The 10,569-nt window shown below is 39.6% G+C and overlaps 1 protein-coding gene across 4 annotated transcripts in view; it reads right to left on the bottom strand.

Moving 5' to 3' along the window:
- Nucleotides 1–10,569, bottom strand: part of LOC101858150 — a 33,296-nt gene that overhangs the window by 9,592 nt on the left and 13,135 nt on the right. For all 4 annotated transcript variants that reach the window (XM_005112115.3, XM_005112114.3, XM_005112111.3 and 1 more), the window contains exons 3-10: nucleotides 10,308–10,349; nucleotides 8,344–8,522; nucleotides 7,439–7,538; nucleotides 6,065–6,221; nucleotides 4,532–4,730; nucleotides 3,727–3,829; nucleotides 2,351–2,506; nucleotides 1,595–1,739 (exon numbers count right to left, since the gene is read on the bottom strand). In XM_005112115.3, coding sequence (XP_005112172.1) covers nucleotides 1,595–1,739; nucleotides 2,351–2,506; nucleotides 3,727–3,829; nucleotides 4,532–4,730; nucleotides 6,065–6,221; nucleotides 7,439–7,538; nucleotides 8,344–8,522; nucleotides 10,308–10,349 — 1,081 coding nt within the window. The remainder of the gene's footprint in view (nucleotides 1–1,594; nucleotides 1,740–2,350; nucleotides 2,507–3,726; nucleotides 3,830–4,531; nucleotides 4,731–6,064; nucleotides 6,222–7,438; nucleotides 7,539–8,343; nucleotides 8,523–10,307; nucleotides 10,350–10,569) is intronic.

The raw sequence follows: 10,569 nt of genomic DNA on the forward strand, positions 1-10,569 counted from the left end.
ACAAAATACCCCATCTGCTCACACAGCCAGCCATACAAAATACCCCATCTGCTCACACAGCCAGCCGTACAAAATACCCCATCTGCTCACACAGCCAGCCGTACAAAATACCCCATCTGCTCACACAGCCAGCCATACAAAATACCCCATCTGCTCACACAGCCAGCCATACAAAATACCCCATCTGCTCACACAGCCAGCCGTACAAAATACCCCCATCTGCTCACACAGCCAGCCATACAAAATACCCCACCTGCTCACACAGCCAGCCGTACAAAATACCCCACCTGCTCACATAGCCAGGAAAGTGACTGCAATATGGACTTCTCAGGCCTAGCGCAGAAGTGTGTCAGGTGACCGAAACGGATAATTTTCACCGTCGCATTATTGCGCCAAGTGACTACAAATGGTTAAGTTTAAAAAAAACCCCACAAAATATGGTATCGACATGACAGTCGACGTTTGTAAAAATAAGATTATAATAGACAGATTGTTTGTTTGTTTGAGTAAAAGAGAATCTCATAGACACAATACTAGTCATATAGTGCTGGGAAAAAGTAAGACAGACAGACTGAAACAACAGAGGGAAAGTAAAGTAGTAGGACATGCCTGTGGCGCCCTCCAACCACCCACCGGAAAAATAGATTGAAAAGATAGAAGAGAATAAAAAAGAAAAAAGTAAGACCAATAATTAAGTGGTGCCAACGAAAAATGCTATTCTTAAGCAGGAGTTTCCATAGCTTTTCTGTCGTTAAAAATGTAAGAGATTTAAATTAGCCCTAAGATCTTCTTGTTCTTCTTCTTCTTCTTCCTCTTCTTCTTCTTCTTCTTCTTCTTCTCATCGTAATACATTATTATTATTATTATCATTATTATCATAATACTCATTATTGATAGTATTTGTTGCATTATTACCATTAATGTTATTATTATCATTATCGTTATTCTTGTCCATATTATTATCTTGATTACTATTATTATCAATATTATTACTACTATTGTAATCATTGTCATAATTACTTAAAGCAGCACAAGTAGGCTGTGTTCAGATAAAAAGAGTCAGGAAAAGACGAATGCAGTTTCCGGTATACTTGAGCAGACATAAGTAAAGTCTTGAACTTCCAGCTCTCACTGGTAAAGTGGAAGGCAAACGAGGCAGAGGTAGACCCAGAACAACCTACTTGAAGAGCCTAAACTAATTGGTGACGGGGAAAGATCAGGATAATGTTGCAGAGGATAAAATGAACAACCATGATCGTCGATGTCTGTTGCAGATCTGGCACTAGATGACAACTATTGTTATTATTCTAATTATTATAATTGGTATTATCATTGTAACTTACAGTAGCCACAGCACAGAGCACTGAAGTGAGACAGGCCCACGTATGCATGCACGCACGCATGAACGCACGCACACATACACGCATGCATGCACACATGCATACACCCACGCACAAACGCGTGCACGCATGAACGCACGCACACATACACGCGTTCGTGCACACATGCATACACCCACGCACAAACGCGTGCACGCATGAACGCACACACACACACACACACACACACACACACACACACAAAAAAAAACTACCTTTATCGGAGATCTTCAAGTTGCTGGTGTCTCCGCCTATCTTCTCCTTCATCAGCCTCAGTCTCTCCTGTCTCAGGGCACTCTCCTTAGGGCTCAGTTCTGCCTTTGCCCTGGCCAGATCTTTCTCAATGGTGTTGTGAATTACCTGATACAAGAATTGATATATTATGTGAAGCATGCTGACTTAATGGGTTACTTCTTGGAATTCAGCCCTATGGAAATTGATCCAACAACTTCATACGTGGAGTTTGTACAAAAATTAGTAAGTATCCTAAGGTATCCAGTAAGCGTCCTGCCTGCCCCCCCCCCCCCCCCCAACACATTTACTAACAAGTAAGGATTAAAACAATAATTGTGAGGCATTGTGATGAAATCAGGGGCTCATTAAAATACTGAAATGGAAGAAACCGCCGGTTACAGCCAGTTTGCCAATGTTTATCAATATCAATTTTTTTCCTTTTTTTTTTTGCTCAACACCTTTTATCTCAATTTCAAACAGATTTCTTTATGGATTTTACCGATACTGAAGGGTGGTAATCATATATATGTGGAGTATTATAAATTTTTCGGTCATTCTCCTTCACATTCCTATAGCGGGAACTTGCTTGCACCGGGATTTGTCTTCCGGAACCAAAAGTCCCGCTACAGCCATATTCTACCGCATAGGTTTAACGCCCCTTTTAACCTTTTACTCAAAAATAGGCGTCATGGAGCTAAAAACCATGTCATTTTACGAGCGGGAAGTTATTAGCTTACATTGTCGAACCACTGCAGTAAGGCAGCGCAGCGTCTGTGTGTGATGCTGTAGCATTGCATAGCATGCATGTGTCGCTCGTGTGTCTGCATGTCGATGTAGATGTTGCGACACGCCTTGTCCAGCGTGTTCATCTCCTCCGTCTCACAGTACGGGAACTGGGGAAGGCAACATTGGACATATCTTTAAGAAAAAAAAAAAATTAAAACAGATAGTATCGTAATTGTCCAGGATGGCTACCCATTGTAAAGGAGAAAAGTGGTTCTTATTACAAAAAGTTGTATATTATAAAATTATTATATCGGAATGTGTCAATGTAATGTACAAGATAAACCAAAATTTAAAAAAAACCCCACTGAAGTGGTTATATGTACAGGTGATTGTCTTAGACAGCTGATTGTTTTAGACAGCTGATTGTTTTAGACAGCTGATTGTTTTAGACAGCTGATTGTTATAGACAGGTGATTGTTTTAGACAGCTGATTGTTTTAGACAGGTGATTGTTTTTAGACAGGTGATTGTTTTAGACAGGTGATTGTTTTAAACAGGTGATTGTTTTTAGACAGGTGATTGTTTTAGACAGCTGATTGTTTTAGACAGGTGATGGTTTTAGAAAGCTGATAGATAGAACAGGGTTGACTGAATGAGCATTACACCACATATCAAACTTCAACCCTTTGAACCTGAAAGTCCGATATATAGGGCTGGAGCGTAAATGTCTATAATACAAAAGTCCGATATTAGGGCTGACTGGTCTGCCTTCAACCTTATAGTTCTCATGATCAATTTAGACGCATAAGAGAATTGACTGATTCTCTTAAGGTAGGATTATCTCATAGTAAAAATATTGTAAACTAACCGCGGTTTTTACTAGTACAGCGTGTGTTTATTACCTCTACTCATATTTTCTCAATTTTTGCTCGGAAACCCAGAGGAGCAGGGCCAGGTGGGTTCAAGGGGTCGGGGTTCTAAGGGTTAAAATGGAAGCTCTAAGAGTAGGGACTTAGACTCAAGCCTAAAACATACTATCGTAAACAGGGAGAGCTCTGGTTGGTGGCTTAAACTCCAGTGCAGGGTGACATAGGTTGATGAAATAGTCAAGTATTGACATTGATTAATAACAAACACACACACAAACAACATATACACATCTAAACACACACACACACGAACACACACACACACACAAACAACACATACACACCCATACATAAACATACACACAAACACAAATACACACACACACACACACACACACACACACACACAAATACTCACACATAAACACACACACACATACATAAACATACACAAACACACACACACACACACACACAAAAACAAAACAACAACAAAACAAAACAAAAAACCCCACTCACTTTAATATTATTGAGATAGCGTTTGGCACTGGTGATGTTTGCCATGGCAGCTATCAGGTTGTTCCTCGTTTCCGTCGCTAGCTGGTATTTGGCCGGAATATTGCTGAGAACATAAATGGGTGGTGAATTGTGATAGTATTAGTAATATTTTTACAGCACTTACAAAACAAATTAGGTTAGAGGAGAGTAGGGAAACTTCGCCACTCTCAGCTCCGTGGTCTGGAACAAGCCTTCCCCACCTCTCTCTTTTCGCTGTGCGCAACCGACTAGCAAACCCCCCTTCCGTCCCCCTCCCCCCAGCTAGAAAAAAATATATTTCATTAACCGATTGGTTAACTTGCTCATTGTACTTCACTTGCATTGCATTTTTATTAAAAATGACATTGACAGAAAATCTCCAATTTGACCCTAGCGTCGATTTTTGGCCAATATCTCCACTTGTGGATTGCGAGAAGTAACTCATTTTGTCAGCACGCCTCACAATAAATAAACTAACCAAAAACAAAACAAAAAAAATTCTTTTAGCTTAGTTCAATTTTAGTAGAGGTTTTACGACTCTCACAACTGCATAAGGTCATATGAGCCCCAGAAGATTAGAGGTGTTACAAGAGAGTAACAAACAAAACAAGAAGAAGTAGAGATAAGGACAAAAGACAGAACTTTGAAAGATATAAGGAGAGGCAAACCACACCAGAGCACCCGCCAGCCACCCACAAAAACTACTTTAAAAATTGAAACTATTTATTAACAAAAAGAAAAAAAACGATCAATTTTTGCGTCTAAAACGTCCCAGCTGTCCACTCACTTCCCGGGAACCTGGCCCAGCATCTGCCAGCGGCGGACGGCAAAGGCCAGCTGGTTACAGGCGTGGTACAGGAGCAGTCGCCCGTTAATCCACTTGTACTTAGCCACCCCGATGCGCTCCTTGCGGTCAAGCAACTGGTCAACCTCCATCTCCAGCTGGTTCTCCAGCTCCGAGCCGTAGTGGCCGCTGAAGATGTCGTCTGGACAACAGGGGAGGGAAACAATGTATATATAGTAAGAAGAAGAAGAAGGAAAAGAAGAAGAAAAAGAAGAAGAAGAAAAATATTAATTACAATAATAATGCTAGTGATAATTATGATAATGATATAGATGGTAATAATAACAATTATAAAAATAATATAAATAATATGTGAGGCAGCGTGGTGGAATCAGGCTCTCGTCAATTTTTAGGCATATTGACTTATTGGTATCATCTTAAAGCTTGTTCATTTGTCTTGCGTTCAATGAAAAAATTACCCACCCATCTTTGATAGAAGTGGAGATATTTTGGATTGAAGGAGGTGGGGGTTACCTGGTTTAAGAGGTAAAATTAGCTAAAAATGGCCGCAAAAGCTTGGTAAATTCCAAAGCTGGAGAGTCCATAGAAACTGTAAATTCATATTTTTGTGCCTTTAATCAACGTTTTCAGTGAAATCCTCAAAGGAATGTGTTTGTTCTTGTTCTTGTTCTTGTTTCAGGAAGCAACATCCCTGCACTCCGGACATGTCCATTGATGCTCCGTTGGTCTCTCCAAAATGTTGCCGAGGGTCCTTCTACTGATTGTGATTGTGATTGTGTTTGTAAATGTACATAAAAGGTGTTATGCCAAAAAACAAAAAAAATAATAAAAAATTGCTACGCAGGGAGAAAACGGCTGTTTTGTTTGATTTCATTATTTTGACGAGAGCCTGATTCCACCACGCTGCCTCACATATTAATAATTTTTAAAAAAATAATAGGCCTAATAATAATAAAAACAATAATAATGACTTAATTGAAGCCAAAAAAAAAAAATTTTTTTTAATGGTTTCGCAACATAGGACAATCTTTGTTTCGCAACTTACCCAAAATCTGACAAACCAGTTTTTCAACTTACCAAAAATCTGACATACTGATTCACCAGTTTATCCAAAATCGCATTAATTTAGTTCCTCGACTTCTCAAACTCAAATTCTGACAACTAGACTGTATCTGGCAAACTGAGTTACCCACTTCTTAGGGCCTATATGACAACCCTGTTTTCCAACATACCCAAAATCTGACAAAACTGGTTTTCCATCTTACCCAAAATTGAACCAAACCATTTTTCCAACTTACATAAATTCTGACGAACCAGTTCCTCAACTTACCCAAAATCTGACGAAACCGGTTCCTGAACTCATACAAAATCTGACTAAACCGGTTTTCCAACTTACCAAAATTCTGACAAACAAGTTCCCTAACTTACCCAAATTTCAAAACACCAGAGTGTATCAGGCAAACTGAGTAATTCCCAAACTACCCAAAATCTGACAAAACCAGTTTTCCAACTTACCCAAAATCTGATCCTGTTCATCGTAAAGGGCCAGCAGTTTGTTCATCTCCTTCGACATCTCCTGCACTTCCTTTTCTAGCGCCTTTGTCTGGTCGTGGATGTCATCTACCTGTTTCTTCGCAACTTCCTGTTCGCTGACAGCTTCCAGATATTCTTCCTATCAACAAAATTAATTTTTTTTCGAATTTTTTATTGTAGGTGTCTCATTGAGAGAAAGGAATAGGCGAGATGGATAAATCGACAGATAATAATAATAATAATAATAATAATAATAATAATAATAAATAGCATTTTGTATAGCGCATATCCCCATTTGAAAACAAGCTCTATGCGCTTTACACTATATTAATTGATAGCAATTTAGTGACGTTTCCATCATTTTTAGATTTAGTACCAAAAAAGGGTCCCAATACAGTGGGTTTACCCCCCTCAGAGATAAAAAAGTAATCAACATTTTACATATATAAAGTCCACATAAATGTGATTTTAAGTAGATAATAAATAGGTATATACATCCCAAAAAGTGCAAAAATAGCATCGGTATCTTCAATTTCATTATTTGTGCACCTTTGGTGAAATCAGGCGATCGTCAAAATAATTGAATGAACTGTATGTCCATACGGAAACCAATCGGCGACGGTAAGAAGCCGTCCCTTTTCCCCATGGGACGCGGATTGGCGCCGGTGCGATATAGCACGCACCGCACTTGTATTCTGGTCCGTGGGGATAAGCGCTGCATGCTCTGCTCGCTGCGTGGGTGAAAAGTGTTAAAGAAACCGGCATTTTTCTGACGATCTGGCAATTTTTATCAACTTTTTAAAAAATGGCTTAACACCTTTAACGTTGATTTAGCAACACATTTTCGTGCAGATTTTACTGAAAGTCACAATTAAAATTACAAAAAAAAGTATTTTTTAAAACTTTTCAAGTACCCTCAAGTTTTGGAAGTCACCAAACTTTGGTGGCCGTATTACAGCTAATTGTACATCTTCTTCTTCTTCTTCTTCTTCTTCTTCTTCTTCTTCTTCTTCTTCTTCTCAATCGCATCACACTTGAAGTCTGGTATCTGTCATAAATTGGGCCGTCCTGCTCAGTTCATCTGTCGGTTGTACATCTGAACCCCCCCCCCCCAACTCCATCAATTGCAAATATTATTATGTGTACTTCTACTCAAGATAAATCGATATTTTTTTCATCCAATTCAAGACAAATGAACAAGCCATAGGATGACATATACCAATAACTCTACATGCCCAAAAGTTGAAGAGCGCCTGATTCCACCACATCAAGTCACATTTTCACTTGCACTTCATTGCACCACAATGCTAGACAGGCAAAGGAATAGCAAAATAAGCCTTTTCCTCCGTAGCTCACCTGTTCTTTGGACATTTTCTCTTCGAATTCTTTCTGATCCTTGAAGAAAGCCTTCACTGATGGGTTCTGCATCTTGTCCACGTCAGCCTTTTCTTTAGCTCTGGAGAAAGAAATAAAAACTAGCCTCCGTGAGATAAAATAGACACATGACAAAAAAAAGGAAAAATCAGTACTCATGAGATAAAATAAGACACATATGTAAAAAAACAAAAAAAAACTGTACCCATAAGATAAAATAAACAGATAAGAATAAAAAAAAGAATCTTTACCCATGAGACAAAACAGACATATGAGGATAAAAAAGAAAACATGTCCTCATAAGATGGTTAGACATAACTATGAAGATTGAAACGGAAAGCTGTAAGGTTAATAATGAATAGAAAAAAGGAGAAATATTTACAACAAACTAGACCATAAAAAATGTCTGACCTATTTGTAGGGCAAAGGTCATTAATTGGGTCATCAAGTACTCACACTTTAGAACTGGTTTAAAAAAGCTGAAATATTTAGGCCTACAAGAAACTTGATAAAAAAATAATGTCTGACCTCTGATCAAAGGTCGTAGGGTCACCAAGTACTCACACTTTAGAACTAGTAAACAAAAAATAAGGCTGGAATATTTACAACAAACTTGAACGTGATAAGTGATAACACAACATGTCTGACCTCTGAAGGTCGTGGGGTCACTGAGTAGTAGTACTCACACTTTGGAGCAGATAAAAAAAAGCTGAAATATTTAGTATCAAAGTTTCTGATCTTTGTGTAGGGCAGAGGTCATGGGGTCGCCAAGTACTCACACTCTAGAACAGGAAAAAAAAGCTGAAATTTTTAAATACTACAACAAACTCGACCCCCGAAAAAATGTCTGCCATCTGAAGGTTATGGGGTCACCGAGCAGTACTCACACTTTGGAGCATGCGGCCTGGTAGTGATTCTCCAGCTCTGCCTGTGTCTTCTTCACCTCCTCCAGGCGCTCCTTCTTGGCCTGTAGTGACTTGGGCAGGTTCTTTGCTTCCCACTCCATCACCTGCTTCTCTATCTCCATGTAGCGCTCCAGTCGCTTCTTTACCTCGTCCTCGCTTAGCTGCCGGGATAGTGGGTGTGTGCGTGTGTGTGTGGGGGGGGGAAGGGGAGAGGGGGGAGGGGAGGGAGGAGGGGGAGAGGGGAGGGGGCAGGGGATGGGGGAGAGGGGGGAGAGGAGAAGGGGGGAAGGGGGAGAGGGGGGAGAGGAGAAGGGGGGAGGGGGGAGAGGGGGGGAGGGAGAAACAATAAAGATTGAATTTATCTGCCCTTCACTTATCTTCTTTTCTTTTCTCTTCCCTTCTTTTCTCGTCTGTCCTTTTCTCTTCTTTTCTCTCTTCTCTTTTCCTCTTTTTTTATTCACTACTCTTCCCTTTTTTCCTTTTTCTCTTTTTTCCTTTTTCTCTTTTTTCCTTTTTCTCTTCTTTTCTCTTCTCTTTTCTCTTCCCTTCCCTTCTCTTCTCTTCCCTTCACTAGGCCTACTCTTCTCTCCTCTCCTCTCCTCTTTCTTCTCTTCAGTTCACTAGGCCTACTCTTTTCTTCTCTCCTCTCCTCTCCTCTTTCTTCTCTTCACTTCACTAGGCCTACTCTTTTCTTCTCTCCTCTCCTCTCCTCTTTCTTCTCTTCACTTCACTAGGCCTACTCTTTTCTTCTCTCCTCTCCTCTCCTCTTTCTTCTCTTCACTTTACTAGGCCTACTCTTTTCTTCTCTCCTCTCTTCTCCTCTTTCTTCTCTTCACTTTACTAGGCCTACTCTTTTCTTCTCTCCTCTCCTCTCCTCTTTCTTCTCTTCACTTCACTAGGCCTACTCTTCTCTTCTCTCCTCTCCACTCCTCTCCTCTTTCTTCCCTTCTCTTCTCACCCCGTCTCTTCTTTTCTAGTCTTTCTTTTTTTTAAGTCTTTTTCCTTCTCTTTTTTATATTGACTCTTTTATTTTTTTCTATTCTCCTCTCTTCTCTTCTTTTACGCAGATGCAGTAGTGATAATCCAGTAAAGACAAGCCCGTCAACTCACAACCTATAGGTTCTCATAGTATAATAATAGAATGGAAAAGCTGAGAAACTGAGAAAGATAAACTGAAACGTCAGACGGAAAGAAAAGAAGACCTCACAATATTCAACACTGTACTGATGGAGGTTTTTAATGTCTACAATAACAGCAACTTTTTAAAGTTTAGTTTTAGTAGAGGGTTTTACGGCACTCGCAACTGCATAAGGTCATATGAGCGCCAGAAGATTAGAGGTGTTACAAGAGAATAACAAACATAAAAAAGAAGAAGGGGAGATAAGGACGATAGATTTTTGATAGGAAAGAAGAAGCAAACCACACCAGAGCACCCGCCAACCACCCACTAACAGCAACTACACAAAAACAAAGAAAGACGGAAAGAAAGAAAGAAAGAAAGAAAATATGACACACCGTCCTATAAAATTGGTGGAGAATCAATAGTGGTATTTGTTTTTAAAAAACAGGTTTCTTGCAAGATCACAATTGGCTGTTCTTCATTAGTTAAATAGGTTCCTTGCAAGATCAATATTGGTAATTGTTCACTAGATAATTAGGTTGCTTGCAGGGATGTTCAAATTATTGCGATGTAGGCTCTGGAACGGAACATAACTGCAGCCAACATCAATATTTGATGACATTAGCTACATTTGATTCTTTGAGAATAGACCAACTAGCGCATGAACATGCTTTTATCATTACAAAGGTTTTGGGAGGAGAGATCAAGACGATAGACGTTTGACAGGAAAGAAGTAGCAAAACCCACCAGAGCACCCACCAATTTACCACGTCAATCTCTGAAAGGAACGAGCCAAAAATAGAAATATCGTGTACAGAAATCTCACCTCTTTCTTTGAACTTGGTTCTGGTTGAGGTGGAGGCACAGTCTGAGGAGGAAAAAATAGATGATATAACATATGTATTTAGTTTCTGTAAGAGTTTTAAGGCACTTGCAACACAAATGAGTCCTACAAGTGCTGAAGATTAAAGGTGTTACTTATAGAGAGTAACATCCATACACGAAAAAAAAGGAGGACAGATCTATATAAGGATGGCAATGTGCTTGATAGGGAAAGAAGTAGCAAACCACACTGGAGCATCCACAAA

This window comes from Aplysia californica, unplaced genomic scaffold, assembly GCF_000002075.1.
Source record: "Aplysia californica isolate F4 #8 unplaced genomic scaffold, AplCal3.0 scaffold01186, whole genome shotgun sequence".
Taxonomy (NCBI): domain Eukaryota; kingdom Metazoa; phylum Mollusca; class Gastropoda; order Aplysiida; family Aplysiidae; genus Aplysia; species Aplysia californica.